The 17,813-nt window shown below is 45.0% G+C and overlaps 1 protein-coding gene across 2 annotated transcripts in view; it reads left to right on the top strand.

The window, feature by feature from the left end:
* The first annotated feature begins 2,445 nt into the window (after window positions 1–2,445).
* Window positions 2,446–17,813, top strand: part of RCBTB1 (RCC1 and BTB domain containing protein 1) — a 37,630-nt gene continuing 22,262 nt past the window's right edge. The window contains exons 1-6 of one of the 2 annotated variants that reach the window (XM_044287398.1): window positions 2,446–2,591; window positions 6,159–6,326; window positions 8,048–8,198; window positions 11,356–11,522; window positions 12,153–12,311; window positions 14,343–14,450. In XM_044287398.1, coding sequence (XP_044143333.1) covers window positions 6,201–6,326; window positions 8,048–8,198; window positions 11,356–11,522; window positions 12,153–12,311; window positions 14,343–14,450 — 711 coding nt within the window. In that variant the 5' untranslated portion in view covers window positions 2,446–2,591; window positions 6,159–6,200. Of the gene's footprint in view, window positions 2,602–6,158; window positions 6,327–8,047; window positions 8,199–11,355; window positions 11,523–12,152; window positions 12,312–14,342; window positions 14,451–17,813 lie in introns of both variants that reach the window. The other variant, XM_044287399.1, reaches the window with a different exon arrangement.

The raw sequence follows: 17,813 nt of genomic DNA on the forward strand, positions 1-17,813 counted from the left end.
CTCAATTGGTCTTAAGGACATTGCCCTCTCCTGGTTCTCTTCCTATCTCTCTGGCTGCTCCATTAGGGTATCATTTGCTGGCTCTGCTTCTTCTCCTCATCCTCTTGATGTTCCTCAGGGTTTAGTTCTAGGTCCTCTACTCTCCTCTCTCTACACAGCCCCCATCGGAAAGACTATCAGTTGATTTGGTGTTCAGTACTATCTATATGCTAAAGACACCCAACTGTACACTTCATCCCATGACATTACTCTAAGATCGTGTCCTCTATCTGAAACGGAACTTCTTGTCTTTTTTCCATCTACTAACTCACCTAAACTTGAAATTTTAATTTCGGTCTGTGGTACTATCAAAACCCCTGGACAGAACGCTAGCTGTCTTGTGGTCATGTTTGACTCAGATCTTTCCTTTGTTCCCCATATTCAAACACTTTCACACTTTTGTCGTCTGCACCTCCAAAACATCTCCAGAATCCGCCTCTTTCTCACAGTGGAAAGCCAAAACTTGTTACTTTCATTCACCCTCATCTTAACCATTGCAATTCTTTACTAATTGGTCTTACTCTCACTACTCTCCCCCCTTCAGTCTGTCCTAAATGCAGCAGCCAGGCTCCTCTATCTGTCCAACTGCTACACTGATGCCTCTAGCCTATGCCAGTCATTTCACTGGTTGCCCATCCACCACAGAATATAGTTCAAACTTCTCACCCACATAGCTCTCCAAAGTGCTGGACCTCCATACAGCTCCTCGCTCATTTCTGTCTACCACCATACTCATGCTCTCCATTCTCCCAACAATCTAAGATTAAAATACTCTATAATTACAACATCTGATTCCCGTCTTCAAGTCTTTTTCAAGACGGACAATCAGGTTAATTCCTAATTGCCTTACCTTCAAACGTGCCTTAAAAACACATCTTTTCAAGCAGGCTTCTCATGTCCCATAAACTGACTCCTGACCATTTAACCCTTCCCCCTTTACTCTGAACTGAGCTCTTTCTTCTGACAGTAATCCCGAGACCCAAAGGACTAGCTCAAGCACAGTGGTCCCTGGATACAACAGCCTCAGGATACAATATTTTCAACATTCAATGGAAACCAGACTCAACTTATGACTTAGAATTAAGCTGGCCATACATTTGAGAGAATGATCAGCTGCATTGTGGCCAATCAGTTGTCAATGAGATGATTAGTACGAACGATCCCACCAACTAAACTGCCCGACCACAGAGTCAGCTTTTAATAAAAACAGACTCCCTGGGGCTTGAGCACAATGGCAAGTGATCGGCTGAATTCAGCCTAATCATGCCATCAACACGCAGTCGTGGCAATGAACAGCCAAAGTTTTTCACCACGGCGGAACGCAGCCAGCAATCGCGAATGTTTGTTTTTCAAACGACAGTAGGCTGGAACCAGTCATTCCGGACGATTTTAATCTTATGTGTATGGCCACCTTTAGATCCAACTCATCAACGAGGCCTTCTTTGGTAAACCCCCTGTATTGGTTGCCTGGTAGCTTCTCTTTATAGTATAGGATGGCACTACATGCCCTATTCTGCCCACTGTCTATGCCAGGGTGAGCTACTTCTTTGGATGTCAGGTGACGGTGGCTCTATGCTAGTTTACTGGTACAGTATGTATTATACAAGACCCTGAAAAAAACTCCTGTCCACATCTACAGTATATGTAAGGACTTCCTCCCTCCCCCCTTCCTCATAGATTGCAAGCCCTTGAGAGCAGGACCCTCACTCCTAGTGTATCAGTTGTATATTAACTGGTAATTTTGTGCTGTCCTTTATTTTGTACGCGATCCCTCTGAAGGTACTTTCACACTAGCTTTGCAAGGATCTGGCAGGCAGTTACGGCAACGGATCCGGCAAGCCCTATGTAAACGGATATAGTTTTTTTCCGGATCTGTTAGACAAATCCAGTATTTACATTTTTGATCCTGCTGCATAGTGAGCAGATTGCTTTCCTTTCAGAATGCATTAGGACAAAACTGATGCTTTTTTTTCCCGGTATCGAGACCCTTTACCAGATTTCAATACTGAAAAAGAATAACCCTTAATGCAGAATATGGTTGCCCCATATAAATAAAGGTTATTTACAAATATCACTGTGATAAACACCAGGCCCTCAAAAATGTGAGTTCAAAGTTCCTCTCTGCTTCAAGGGTTGAGAAGCAGCAAACAGAACCAGCTCTTCCGGTTACATTTTGCCTCCATCCTCATCTACTCGGACTAGTTCCGCAGACACGTTGCTCTCCGTTACCACCTGTCTCCCTCACAAGCACTGAAGAGCTGCCGCCCGCGCCTTATATACCAGGAGGCGGGAACCCCGCTACCAATCAGAGACCTCCATGGGCTCGAGACCCAACTCTCTAACGTTATTTAGCCTGCTTAGCTCCCGCCTCCCTGCTCTTCTGGGCTGATAAGACATCACGTGACATGGCCTTTGCCCCGCCCCGGCTGGTGTTCGCGTACCGTCAGAGGCTGAGCTCCCGGCAGCCGGTGCGTAGGTGTTGCCAGACGGCAAGATGCGTTCAGTCTCCTGAGGTGGAAACGGTACCGGAGCCTGGCTCCCCTGAGTATGCGGTAGGAGCGGGTGTGCTATAATCCCTTTATGGATAGAGGGTCACAAGGGGCAGAGCAGCAGCCATCATGCAGAACATTGGCAGGAAATGCTGAGACTTGTAGTGCTGACAGGGTTTCTGGGCTGGTTCTGATTCTGGTACTTCCTAATATGCTGATGTGCAGGCCGCTGCACTGCTTTATATTCTGCATGCTGGTGAAGCAGAGATGTCTGCCCTGGGCACAGGGTGGGTGCTGCTTTCTTGCACTTTCACTTTTGTTCTTGCACCGGATTAGTGGCTGCGTTTTCACATCATGAGTCATTATCACTTTCACATGTAGATGCCGCAGCCAGCGCTAGAGCTCTGTTCACATGTAGCATTAGCACTCTTCATGATTAGGGATGAGCGAACTTGTGTTTTCAAGTTTGGCGTAAAAAAGGCTCAGGTTATCTAATATTTCCGTTATGGATTATTCCGCTACCACAAACCGTAACTAATGGTCTATCGTAGCGGAATCCATAACGGAATTCTTAGATAACCCGAACCTAAAAAACGCAAGTTCACTCATCACTAGTGGTGATCTCGCAATGATTTCTTAATGTAAATGCACAGAAGATCAATCATAAAGATTAAAGATACTGCCTGGATTTATTTATTTTTTGTTTGCCCAAAAAGAGCGCATCCAAGACCATCTGACTCGAGCAGACTTGTTTTGTTTTATTTTTTTATGGTCGTCCTTCTTAGGGCTTTTTATTTTTTTTTGGGCTTGCATTTTATGTAGGAAGCTATGTGCCCCCCTCCCCTGTTATGTCTATAGAGCAGTATGCAAAAAATGCCGGGCATACTGCAATTTAAAGGGAATCTGTCACCAGATTTAACCCTATTAAGCTAGCTGACATTAGTGATGTGCTAATGTCAGCTAAACCCAAGTAGCCTATTCCTACTTTTAGCTATGCCCCCGTTACCCCAGAAGTGTAACTTTTATAATATGCTAATTAGCCTTTAGGAGCAGGGGGGTGTTCCTGTTCCTAGAGGCTCCATTCTCCCACCTTTGTCACCTCCCTCCATGTCCTGATTGACCGGGCCAGGCAGCGTTCGCATCCTGCAGCCAGCCCTGTGCTCTGGTGAAATCTTGTGCCGTTCAGCGCAGGCACGGTGAGAGAAAGACGCTCGCAGGCTGCCAGCTTCCTCACAGCTCCTGAGCCTAAACGGCGCTAGATTTTACCAGAGCACAGGCTGGCAGACAGATGCGAGCGCTGCCTGGCCCTGTCCATCAGGACTTGGAGGGAGGTGACAAAGGTGGGAGAACGGAGCCTCTAGGAGCAGGAACAACACCCCCCCCTTCCTGCTCCGAGAAGCTAATTGGCATTTTCTAAAAGTTAGATTTCTGGCGTAATGGGGGTGTAACGTTACATTACCCTACTTCATGAGACTTCCCTACCTCGTCACTTCCGGTTGCACCGGAAATGATGTGAGGAGGTGTGCCGGAGTTGTGTGGATCTGCGCAGGTGCAAAACGACTGTTTAGGGAAATCTCACAGCGGAGTTCAGCTGGACACTGGGACACTGCGCATGCGTCGGAGAGCCTCACCAGCCTTAGGGTAGGGTAAAATTACGGCCCAGTGCGCAAGCGCCAAGGGTAGTATAACTGGCCATTGCGCAAGCGCTGCTAACCCTTTGGAGCTATTCTCATATGAGCTGGTTCTTGATTGTTCTTATACTGCGCAGACAGATATACCACCCACACTGCGCAGGCGCGGAGATCGGATGGATGTTCTGTAGTTAGCTGCGCTTGCGCACTGGGCTGTAATTTTTCCCTACCCTAAGGCTGGTGAGGCTCTCCGGTGCATGCCCAGTGTCCCGGTGTCCAGCTGAACTCCGCTGTGAGATTTCCCTAAACCGTCATTTTGCGCCTGCGCAGATCGGCACGACTCCGGCACACCACCTCAAGTCCTTTCCGATGCGACCGGAAGTAACGAGGTAGGGAAATCTCATGAAGTAGGGTAATGTAACATTATAGGGGCATAGGTAACGTTACTGGAATAGGCTAGTTGGGTTTAGCTGACATTAGCATATTGCTAATGTCAGCTAGCTTAATAGGGTTAAATCTGGTGACAGAAAACCTTTAATAAAAACTCCAGACACAAAAAACCAAGACATCTTTGTTATCTACCAAATAGACCTACACCTGTATTTAACAAAGATCATTAATAGTACTGATTACGTCCGTGTGCATTCCGTTTTTATGGAACTGGCCCCTTGTTTACGAAACTGGTTCCATCCTTGTCCGTTATGCGGACAATAATGGGACATGTTCTATCTTTGAACGGAAACTGAAGTTAGTGTGCAAGAGGCCTAAAAGTTCTGTCGCTAGATGTTTCTCAATGGGCGTCTCCTTCTCCCTGTGAGTTGTCCAATTGCAGTGGAGAGCGTCACAGCCAGGGATGATAAAAACTCACCATCTCCCAGGCTGTGACTCTCTGCTGTGATTGGACAGTGCTACAGCCAGGGAGAAGGAGACTCCCATTGAGAAACAGGGCAGTCTACTCCTCCCTGTATCGAAGCGATAATTTAAGTGGGCCTACAGTGGGCGAACAGGGCAGCGCCCAGAAAAAAAATTAAGCGCTATTAGATCTCTGCCCTACATACCTTGATACTTAGTTTATAAAGTCTGGACCCATGAAAGGTCCTCTTTAAAAGTCATGTTGACTGGCAGCAGAAAATTTGATGTTAGTGGCAGATTAGTTAGTGGTAAGCTTCTGAGTTACAGAAATGGTGCAGCACATCTTGCTTAGTTGTTTCTAAGACTGCTCCCCCCCCCCCCTTCCCAAAGTTGTTTTTTTTTTTAAAACATTGACGAGGGGAATACCTCTTTTAAAGAGGACATATTCTCTCACCTGACTCAGTTTTATTAAATTAAATAAAAATTTAATTAAAAAATCCTCCTAATCTAAATATGCTGGAGATGGTTTTCTTGGAACTGTGTACTTCTGTTCTTCCTGGAAGTGAGTAGACACTCTATGGCCTCTTTCACACGAGCATTCACATTAGTGTATTTTTCACTGACGGTCCCTAGGAGAGATGTACTGTGATTGTTCTTCAGTTTTAATTCACGCTTGTGGAAAACGCATCAAAATGGATGGCGTCTGCATGGAAAAAAATGTACACACTGAATAGTCTGAGAAAAAACTAACTTGCGTGGAAAACAATCAGTTTACTGAACAGATCCTAAAATCTGTATCTCTTATATGAAAGAGACCTAAAGAACCCCCTACAAGTAAGGAAAGTCAGCTGAACCCCCTAATGTCGTCTGGATTCCAACAACCGATCCTTTATTTCTTGAGGAGATGAGTCTGGCAGTAGCTTACTCCCCTCACATTTGTGTTTCCGTACAAGCTCTGGTTTGTATGGAGCCATAATTCGGTCCATATAAGCAGTCGGTGGAGCTCTGCTGCATCCTTGTATGCCTACAATTTTATATATCCTAACAAAAACATAGATGTTAGATGAAGACCTCCATCATGAGGAGACCTGACACCACTGACAATTTTGGGCTTAATTTCTATTTTTCTTCCTCTTGTGTTTGGTAGCCGTTCAGACTGCTTACAATTGATGTGAAACTCTCTCAGAATATGGTGGATTTCGGGAAGTGGCCTTTATTCACTTTGCTCTCGCCCCAAGAGGTGGCCTCCATCCGACAGGCGTGTGTATTTGGTACATGTGCAAATGAAGTCATCTACACCACTGACAACGATGAGGTAAGGGTTTTCTCGCTCACGTAGGTTTCCTGCTTTTGGATCTGACATGTGAAAAGGTTTTCCTTACAAATTATTTTCTGTAGTGAACATTGCAAATTCTGTTCTGTTTCCACCTTTTCCTTCCTTCTTACTGAGTTCCTCTGTTGCACTTCATTGTCTTTCCTGTTTGTGATCCCTTTTATGTTCTTCCTGCTGCCGTTCGTTCACCTCTCCCCCAAGTACTCATCTGACTGTTTGCCCCCTAGGAATTTCTGCCCCCAGGCTTGTGTATCTGTTTTCATATACTGGAGGTGTAGACAAATTGTAAATGTCCATTTCTGCTATTACTTAGTTAAACTGGTTTTATAGGTCTTAAAGTTTAAATAACTGCTCCATTACTTCTGTAATTGTGAAGGTCTTCTACACCTGGTCTACTGCTTTAACAGTGCTCCATAAAACACATGCATAAAATATAATACAATGATATCAATTACAGTAAGAGCTTAAATAACCATTATGTAGCTCCTGACTGTCAATCCAGCTAATGCCTTAAAGTCTTGAGTACTGGTGGATTTTGACATCTAACAGGATCTTTCCTGGAGTACATGAAGGAGTATCATACAGTTTGGTGCATTGAGCAAATGCTCCCAGATGTTCGGGTACCAACAACTAATACACCCTAAGTGCGCATCTATGATGGTTCATCCATGTCAGTTCGGTGGCGGTCCAATTCCTCCTACCCCCACGATCGGCTGTTTAGCACTTGCCTCTTCACAGCATACAAAGCACAGCGCCGTACGTTGTATAGTGGTGGTACTTTGTATTGCGGCCCATTCACTTAAATGGGACTGAGCTGCACATAGGTCATGAAGAGGCCTCATTGCTCAACTGAGCACTACAGCCTCTTCAAACAGCTAATTGGCATGGTGCTGGGAGTCAGCCATCTGATATTGATGACCTATCCTGAGGACCATTCATACCGGGCTCCTGAAAAGCCCCTTGATAAATGTGGCACACTGTCCGTTTGACCCAGCATTATTGTGTATTTGCCATAGTAAAGCTACTCTGTTGTCCCTTAATGTAAAATCTGCAGCACATGGAGGCGCTATATGGAGCCATAGTAGACTCCTGATGCCTTATTGAAAATCCATACCACAGTGATCCATAAGACCTGGGTACAATATTCAGGTGAGTCATGTCTGACAATATGACAAATCTCTAACACAGGGTTCCTCAACTCTGGTCCTCAGGGCCCACCTACTGGTCATGTTTTCAGGATTTCCGTAGTATTGAGCAGGTGATACAATTAGCATCAGTGCATCAGGTATTCATTCTGTGGGATATTCTCAAATCATTATCGTTAGGTGGGCCCTGAGGACTGGAGTTGAGGAACACTGCTCTAACACTTTATGATGCCTTTAAATAAGAATGCAAAAACCTGGCGAAGCACTACACACAAAGCCCAAGGGAACATAAACCCCCAGAATGGCTGCACACTTCCTGGAATACAAAGAGCTTGGATCTACTGTAAATTGTGAGTTGTCTTCTTGCAGGATGTCCTGTCCAAAGTGTACTCCCCTATTCAGTACTGTGGAGGCATAGAAAGTATGCTGAAATATACCAACCCAATAGATGCACATGTTCATTTTTCTCTTCTTCACATTGTAGTCTAGTTGCTCAAGAATATTTGAGAATTGTAACTGTTCCTCAGACCACATAACCCTTTACTAATCTTGTTCCAGGTATTTGCATTTGGGCAGAATTGCAGCAACTGTCTGGGAACAGGAGATAATCAAAGTACTATGACCCCGAGAAGACTTGATGTCCTTTGTGGCAAGAAAATAACCAGTATCAGTTATGGTAGCGGTCCACATGTTCTGGTCTGTACTGAAGGTATGCAGTAGTCGTATAATATCTCACCTGCCCTTCCCCTCCAGCACAGTGCAGATTTCTTATATACTGTGCATTGCATGGATTTCATTTTTATTAGGCCTTCCATGATTAAATGGGAGATTTTTGTAATGGTGTCTTGGTGAAATAATTCATTGTTAGTAGATAAAAAAAAAAATCAAGAAGGTATACGTCTCTTGTATAACTAATATTCTCTTGGTGAAAAGAGGCATTAGAATTCTAATCTTTTTATAAAAGTACTAAATAAGTCAAGACTAAAATGGGGATGTGTGTATTGGAGACTCTTGAAAAATGCAGTAAGTATAATGGACAACATGGCGCTTGATGGCTAAATGGCTTCCAAAGTAGGACAGAGGACTGTGACCATATAAGTGTAAGCCGTGGGCTCCCCAGGATACAGTAAAGTCACAAACGGGAAAGCAACCCAAACACCAGCTTTTGCCAAAACGGAATTTTACTTAAATGTGGCAAACACAACCACAAATGCTGGGAACATACAATCAATTTACATACACCCAGCCCGCAGGCTGAGACCCTTGTGCTGCACAGCACGGCGCCCTCCGATCAATGGAGAAAAGTTAAGTAATTGACCTACTGGCCGGCAGAACTAAACTGCCACACCTTACTTTTTATTACCCTAAAAGAACAAGAATAACTGGGTGTGTGGTACGGGCTAGCCTGTGCTGCAGCACAACAGGCTTACAATCTTGCACAGATCTACAGTATTCCCCCCTCCCATAACTGGTCCTGTAGCACGTGCCAGAGTATTCCTTCTGTGAAAAAAAACGCAAGCCTGGCTTGAGTTTGCAGGAATTTTATCAGCTCTCCAATGTGAAATGTCACTAAGCTTGGAGCCTTTGCAATGAACAATAGTAATACTTTTGACCTGACACAAAAAAAGACCCTAACTACGGGCCTGGTCTCAGTCTCTAGGCGCCAACACTATGAGGTGCGTGCACGATCTTACTGACCCGGGTCTGCTTTGCATCCACTGGTGACTCTGAACAGAGCAAACTTCTCTCCAACAAGCATGCGGTATCTCAGTGTATGTTGCTTTGTTCCTCTGCTCTCATCAGTGTTCTTGGCAGCAATCTTCCTTCCTCTGGACAGGATCAGGGTCTTGAACACGATCAGCTTCACTTAGCTGCAGCCCTGGTCACTCTCACAGCCTCACTCTAAGATGGCTGCTCCTTCCTCTCCAGGCTCTGTGTGTAACCCCACCGCTCTTATGAATATGGAGATATAAGAGCAGTTTGTAGCTGTGCTTAGTAAACAGCGACATCTTGTGGCCAAACAGCAGAATGTCAGTCCAGATCATATAACTTTATTTAAACACAATGTTCAGACAATGAGAGCGGTTTCCTCATCTCACATAAGTCACGTCTTTCCTGTAAATTTGGAGACCACTATCGGTATAAATCCAATCAAGTGTCATATGTATTGGACGGTAGTCCAGTATTGACCAATGACTCTATTGTGGCTAGGTAGGTGCCACCATTTAACTAGTATAAGCTGTGCAGACACAACTGTAAAATGGGTAGGTAGTATGCCGAGGTATGGGGGGATATTAGGAAGTGCCAAGCTGAAGCTGAGGTAAGTATAGCTCTGAGAGCACAGACATCAATGTGGAATGGACTCTCCGGGAATAACAGTCACATGGGAACTGTGCTTGACCCGAGACACCAAACCACCCGAACCCCAACTACCTGCCCCACTTAGCTAGAACTCCCACATATAGGGTCTAGCAAAGGCTGATGAAACGTGTCGTGCCTTTGCCTAGATGCTATATGTGGGAGTTCTAGCTAAGTGGGGCAGGTAGTTGGGGTTTGGGTGGTTTGGTGTCTTGGGTCAAGCACAGTTTCCATGTGACTGTTATTCCCAGAGAGTCCATTCCACATTGATGTCGGTGCTCTCAGAGCTGTACTTACCTCAGCTATAGCTGGGCACTTACTAATTTAGCAATCAAGCTCTATGCACTTTTTGAGGGGGTTCCAATACACGCATCCCCATTTTTGTTTATTTAGTACCTAATAAAGATTATAATTTTAGCACATGTGTCTTGGTTGAAGGCAGACTTTTCCTACAGACTTAGAAAAACCTAAGACCAGACAAAATCTAACCATGGGGAGAAATGGTCATTATAAAATCACGAACAACCCAGTACTTAGTAAATCCCCAGTCGTTCCATTGCTTCAGGGCTCGCTTCAGGTCTACACACACGACCACTGCAGGAAGTCACTGGCTGCAGCAAACACATGTTTATATGGGCACATTTATTTGTTTTATTTTTCTGAGTTTGATTTTGGAGGTGGCCCTCTTGCCTAAGCATTTAGAAAGCATTAAGAAAATTGCTGTACAGCAGCCTCATGGGCCATAGACTCAATGGTCAGGATGGGACCATTGACTTCTATGGGAGAGTTTTCTAGGCCTGTTCTGTGCCCTGTGAAGAGGTCACTGTACAAGGAAAGCATAGATCAGCTGTGACAATCGCCTACTGTGAATAGGATCCTATCTATACAGAGGTGATATCATTGCAGGCAGGATTAGAATGACCGATAAATGCAGTAAAGTACAGAGCAAGAAGTGGCGTCTATTAGGCAAAGTGGCCAGTGCGACAAGTGCAGAATTTTATGGTTTTTGTTTAAATATCGATATTGACATAAAATAATTAAACATTTCTTTAATTTTTTAAAATAAAAACATGATTTAAACAAGGTTTTCTGGTGACATTCCCTTTTTGAACATAACAGCAAATGCCACTTAAATCTCTCCATTCACAATATAATCTACCCTGCCCTGAGTATTTTCAATGTTTAGAGCTACATAAGCGCCCCCCCAGGTGGTCACAGCACATGCCTCCCTCCATTCCCTACAATAGTAACAGTAGTCATAGTGCTAGATTGTGAAAATGACTGCAAAGGAGTCCTGCACAATATTTTTTTTATTTTATTTTTTGTGCAGCATGTGTAAAAAAAGTTAGTTCCAGATTTCAGTGCCCCTGCCAGCTACCTGTTGGATGATACCTGGTTCTGTCCAATCTAAAAAAGTATTCCTCTACTAAAGTACTGTTTGTTACTCTTGTTTCTATTCTTTGTCTGTGCAGCAGTATAAGTAATGCTGACCGTTTTATTATCTGCAGATGGCGAGCTTTATGCTTGGGGGCACAATGGCTACAACCAGCTTGGGAACGGCAACACTGTACAAGGAACAGTCCCTGTTCAGATCTGTGTAGATGCGCTGACAAAGAAGGTGATGCAAGTGGCTTGCGGCTCCCATCATTCTATGGTTTTAACAGCCGATGGAGAGGTAACGGTTAATGTCAAAATACTGGCTATATCATTAATGAATTGCCTGTGCGATCAGCTGTGTTTCTGAGCACCGCGCCACAAGCTCCTGGATGACTGCTCCGGCACTCTAGGCAGGTTGGGTCCCCCCCCACGGTCTGACAGCTGGGGACCCAGCAGAGAGAATATAGAAGCGGATAGCTGTTTTTAGTGGGAAAACCCCTTTAATGCTCTGTGTCCTCCAGAGCAAGATGTGCCCTGTTGCAGGAGGGCTATGCTCTGGCTTAAAGGTAAATTTCCAGAATTCCTTAAGGGGGTGTTTTTAAAATGGGTTTGTAAACTAGAGGACCCCTTTAAAATAGTGTAAGCGCTTTCCTAGGCTGCATGCTTGTGTTTGGCTGTGAAGAGTGGGATGAGTGTAATTGATCTTTTTGGTGATTCTCTGCCCACATCTTTGAAGGTGGATGCAAGATGCCTAGGGCACCAACTCTAAAAACTGTTGATAGGGGCACCATAGGTGTAGTGTGATTGTGCAGGGACAATGTTGGCAGTGCATTCCAGATCTGCCTTGTATATTAGTCAACCTATCAAATAGTCTTGCCACATAAGTTTCTGTCCTGTGATTAGCCAACTTTTTTCCCCCCCTATTTAGGTGTTTGCCTGGGGATACAATAACTGTGGGCAAATTGGTTCTGGGACCACTGCGAATCAGCCAGTTCCTCGCAGAGTATGTGCCCAGTTAAACACAAAGGTTGTTATTGCAGTTGCTGCTGGACCCACTTGCTCTATGGCAATAACAGACAATGGCCAGGTGAGGTATAGTGATCTGTAAATTTTACTTGCATATTGGGGGAGCTATATCAAGGTTGGCCGATGGATTCGCCAGTCTTGATCTCCCTGCACTGGCGTGAGATGTGCCTGATTTGCTAAGAGGCAGAAGCCTCTTAATCAGGGACACTGCTGCCCTGTTGTGCCCCAGAAACGGAAGTCTACGCCAGCTACAGGCTGGTCTAGACTTCAGCTATAACTTCCGCCACTTTCTGGCAAAAGTTGTAGTAAATGCGGCTGGTAGTGCGAAGTTAAGCCACACCCCTTTTCTCAGCACTTTTTTTTTTTTTAAAGTCGCACATTATGGTGCACAGATGCTGTGCGCCTTAATTTGTGACATTTTTTATTTTTTTATGCCACTGTTTTCCCCCATTGTGTGTAAGTCATTAAATAAGGCAGAAACTTATAATTTCTTAGTTAGGCTACTTTCACACCAGTGTTTTTGCTGAATCCATCATGGATCAGCAAAAAACGCTTCCATCATAATAGAACTGTCTGCATCCGATATGAACGGATCCGGTTGTATTTTTAAAATGGCCAAAACGGATCAGTCATGAACACCATTGAAAGTCAATGGGGGACGGATCCATTTTCTATTGTGTCTGAGAAAACTGATCTGTCAGTATTGACTTACATTGTGAGTCATGAGTGATCCGTCTTGCTTTGCACCACATCGCGGACAGAAAAACGCTGCTTGCAGCGTTACAGGTCAGTGATGGGGACACAACCAAACGGAATAGAATGCATTCTGGTGAATTCAGTTTTGTCCCCATTGACAATGAATTGGGACAAAACAGAAGTGTTTCCCCCACTATTGAGATCCTGTGGATCTGTATTCAGAATGCTATTTTCCCTTATAACCATGTTATAAGGGAAAATAATACAGATCAGGTCCCCAGCCCGATCGTCACCTAGCAACCATGCGTGAAAATCGCACCGCATCCGCACTTGCTTGCGATTTACACACGGCCCCATTCACTTCTTTGGGGCCTGCGTTACGTGAAAAACGCAGAATATAGAGCACGCTGTGATTTTTACGCAACGCACAAGTGATGCGTGAAAATCACAGCTCATGTGAACAGCCCCATAAAAATGAATGGGTCTGGATTCGGTGCGAGTGCAATGCGTTCACATCACGCATTGCACCTGTGCAGAATACTCGCCCATGTGAAAGGGGCCTTACACTGTCAGATCACTAACGAGCGTTACTGTAGTACAGGCTTTAGGTGTGCTTATGTTATGCAGGTGGTCCTCTTTACAAAAGCCTAATATAATCAATGGATGCCATGCTAGTCTAATCAGGCTTGGAGCAATCAGTCTGTTTCAGGGCTCTGTTATAGAAAGGCACCATGAAGCAGGTCCTCCTGCTGATTGACGCCTTTCTTCCTGTGTACAGCGACACCAGACATGTGACACTCCATGCCTGCAAAGCATGATATGACTGTGTGCATGAACCATATTAAAGGGGTTGTCCGAGTTCAGAGCTGAACCCAGACATACCCTTATTTTCACCCAGGCAGCCCACCTGAGGCTAGCATCGGAGCATCTCCTACTCCGATGCGCTCCCTTGCCCTGCACAGGGCACGGGCTTTTGTTTTCAATAACACACTGCCGGGCGGTAACTTCCACCCGGCAGTGTGTTCGGTGACGTCACTGGCTCTGATGGGTGGGCTTTAGCGCTGCCCTAGCCGTTTTACTGGCTAGGGCAGCGCTAAATACCGCCCATCAGTGCCGGTGACATCACCCGGGCTTCCTGGCAGCCCCATAGAGAGCCCTGGTAAGTCACCAGATCTCCAAAAAATGAGATTTGGCGCAGGGCAAAGGAGCGCATCGAAGCATGAACTGCTCTGATGCTCAAGTCAAGGGGCTGCCTGGGTGAAAATGGAGGTATGTCCGGGTTCAGATCTGAGCCCGGACAACCTTTAAGTCTCGGAAGCGGGGGCATCTTTATCACTGAGTACATTAAATTAATATATATATTTTTTTCTTACTTTTTTTTTTTCTCCCTCTCCAGGTTTATGGCTGGGGATATAATGGTACTGGTCAACTTGGAGTTGGAGGGACTGGAAACCAACTCATTCCCTGTAAAGTAGTATTTGTTCAGCAAGTGTGTATAGTTCAGGTAAGATAAATGCATATTAAGTAATGCTTTTAGGTCATTATGAAAGATTAAGGGTGCTGCCGCTGACTGAAAGCATTTGTGAGACTGATCCGGATCCGTCTCTCCGCTTGTCATGCGGACCGATGGATCCGTCTTGTACATTTTTTCACATTTTTACCGATCTGTGCATGCCGGAACGACTGATCCGGTATTCTAAATGCCGGATCTGGTGCTAATACATTCCTATGGGAAAAAATGCCGGATCCAGCGTTCAGGCAAGTCTTCAGTTTTTCTCGCCGGAGATAAAACCGTAGCATGCTGCGGTTTTCTCTTTTGCCTGATCAGTCAAAACGACTGAACTGAAGACATCCTGATGCATCCTGAACGGATTACTCTCCATTCAGAATGCATGGGGATAATCCTGATCAGTTCTTTTCCGGTATAGAGCCCCTAGGACGGAACTCTATGCCGGAAAAGAAAAACACAAGTGTGAAAGTACCCCAAGGCAAAGCATTAAAAAAAACCTCAGGTGGTTTTTGTAACATACCTACGTTTTCTTCCAGCAAAGGGGGGGAAGAAGCAAGTCTCACGCAGCAAAACTGAGTTACATTTATTACAAGAATAGCTACATTAAAAGGGTTTTCTGAGATTTTAATATGGATTGCCTAACCAGAGGATAGGTCATCAGTATCTGATTGCTGGGGGTCAATTATTTTTGTGGTTTTAGCGGCAGATTTCAATGGAAGGTTGAGATCTGGCTAAACCGCACCAAAATCAGCAATTGGATATTGTGGATTTTGGTGGTGGTATGCAGCATAAACACACAAATCCACACGGAAATTTTTGTGGATCTTAGGTGCAGTTGACTGCACTAGTGTGCAGGTGGCCTAAGGGTGCCCGTACACATTCAGGGCTCCATATGGCGACTAAAATAGTCGCAAATGCGACCTAGCATTGCTAAACTTTGTAGTCTTGTTGCCATTTGCGCCTAGGCCTCTGCCGCTTTCACATTACTGACATGACATGCGCTGCTCTCAGCACGTGCCATGTTCTTCTAAAGAGGACAGGGGAGAAGGAGGCCGTCCCTCCCACCTGTACTGCTGCTGCCACCAATGGGCTGATAGCAGGGAGGAGGGGGGGGAGGGGCTATGGCCACTGCGCCACCAATGGATATCGTTTAGGACCATTCATTACATTACTAAGTATGCTGACATGGAGAGCGGCGCCCAGGGATCTCCCTGCACTTATTGTTATCCCTGGGCGCCGCTCCATTCTCCCGGTATAGGCTCCGGCATCTTCAGATTTTTGGCTCAACCGGGAGGAGCCTGCTCTTGTTCTCCTGGGCGTCTCCTTCTCCCAGGCTGTAGCCTGAGGTTTTTTTTTTCGCCCAGGAGACACCCAGGAGAACAAGAGCAGGCTCCTCCCAGTTGAGCCAAAAATCTGAAGATGCCGGAGCCTATACCGGGAGAACGGAGCGTCGCCCAGGTATAACAGTAAGTGCAGGGAGATCCCTGGGCGCCGCTCTCCATGTCAGCATACTTAGTTTAGATTTTTTTATTGTAATGAAAGGTCCTCTTTAATACAAACGCAGGCTGCATATGCCAGACATATCCCATACCCGCACCAAGGCTCTATGACTGCGTGCTGCAATCCGCCACTATTAACCCCCCAGGTGCGGCATCTAAGGGGTTAATAGCGGCGGATCGCAGCGCGCTGTCATAGAGGCTGGGTGCCAGGTATAAGATGTGTCCGGCACCCGCATGGCAGCCTGCATTTGTATTAAGCATAAACGATATTTATTGGTGGTGCAGTGCACTGAACCCCCCCTAACCCCAGTATTATAAAGTAAAATCATTGGTGGCGCATATTAAAATATCTCCTATGCGGTGAACTCCGTAACAGGAAAAAAGTGCAATTTGCCATTTTTTTGTCAGTGTCCCAACAAAAATTAGGTTAGGACTGTTCTATTATGGTCCAGACGTTCCATAAAATCTGGTATGCACTTGGCTTTTTTGGTGTTTTATTTTTTTCACGTGGTAAGAGTATCGCAATACTTTTTTATGGTATCGAAATAGTCCAAATTTGGGTATCGTGACAACCCTAGGTAAGACGTGTTTTTTTTTTTTTTTTAATTATATGTATTTTAAATTTGGCTCCTAAAGCCAATGGCTCCTTTATTTTTTATTTTTTTTGGTCTGGAGCCCTGACATTAACAAAGTTAATTAATCTATGCATTTAGCTTGAAACAATGGCAATTAGGTCAATCACATGCTGTTACCACCATGGCTTGGCAACAAAATGTATGGGCGGTTAAGGTTGAATTCATGTGTGCCAGAATTGATGTGCTATTGTAGTGATTACAGCAGTTTACTATAATATAACTTCACCAAAACGCAAGGAAGTGTGAGGAAAATGGCATGCCTCAGAATAGGTTTATTGTAATGGTAAAAGTGATGTCCCCTCAATCTACAGGCTCCCTGAGAACTTTTCTTTCTCACTTTGCCTGTTCCAAATGTATCCAAACATGTAAAAGGTACCATAGCACATTTATTGCGATGCTGAATGCTGGGTTTTCCAGGACCCATTTTCTACAAGGGCCATTCTAACTTTAAAGGGGTTCTCCAGGAATAAAAAAAATATGAAAATGCTTAAATATTTTGATATATTCACAAAATCCCTTTCATTACTTAGAATGGCTTGTTTTGTCTAAGGAGCAATCATAAGAAGAAATAAAATGGCCGCTGACCTATCTGTACACACACACAACCTGTCCTAATCACAACATTGAGGTAAAGAGCTGCCTCAGGCTAGGTCTACACGACGACATTTGTCGCGCGACAAAGTCGCGCGACAGATAGGGCGCAACAGTTGTCGCGCAACATTTTGTTGCACTAATGTCGCGCGACAATTTTTATAATGGCAGTCTATGGTGTCGCACTGCAACATGCGACATGTTGCGACTGCGACTCGACAGTCGCAGAAAAATCCATCTTGAATGGATTTTCTGCGACTGTCGCGTCGCAGTCGCAGCATGTCGCATGTTGCAGTGCGACACCATAGACTGCCATTATAAAAATTGTCGCGCGACATTGGTGCAACAAAATGTCGCGCGACAAATGTCGTCGTGTAGACCTAGCCTCATCCTGCTCTCTGCTCTGCTTGTCAGAAAGTATGATCCTGAATACAGGTGAATCTCTGTGGGAATGCAGATGAGGAGGGTGAGATGTGGCTAATGAGCAGCTGGACTTGTATGCAGTCTCCATTACCACAGCCCCACATTACCACAGTCTGTCCTGTCTGTCCTCTCTGTGCTTCATGTCTCTTCATGAACTAAATTCCCCAGAGATTCAGCTAAAGTTCTTATCTGTATTCGGGATCATAATC

The sequence above is a fragment of the Bufo gargarizans genome, chromosome 3 (assembly GCF_014858855.1).
Source record: "Bufo gargarizans isolate SCDJY-AF-19 chromosome 3, ASM1485885v1, whole genome shotgun sequence".
NCBI lineage: Eukaryota > Metazoa > Chordata > Amphibia > Anura > Bufonidae > Bufo > Bufo gargarizans.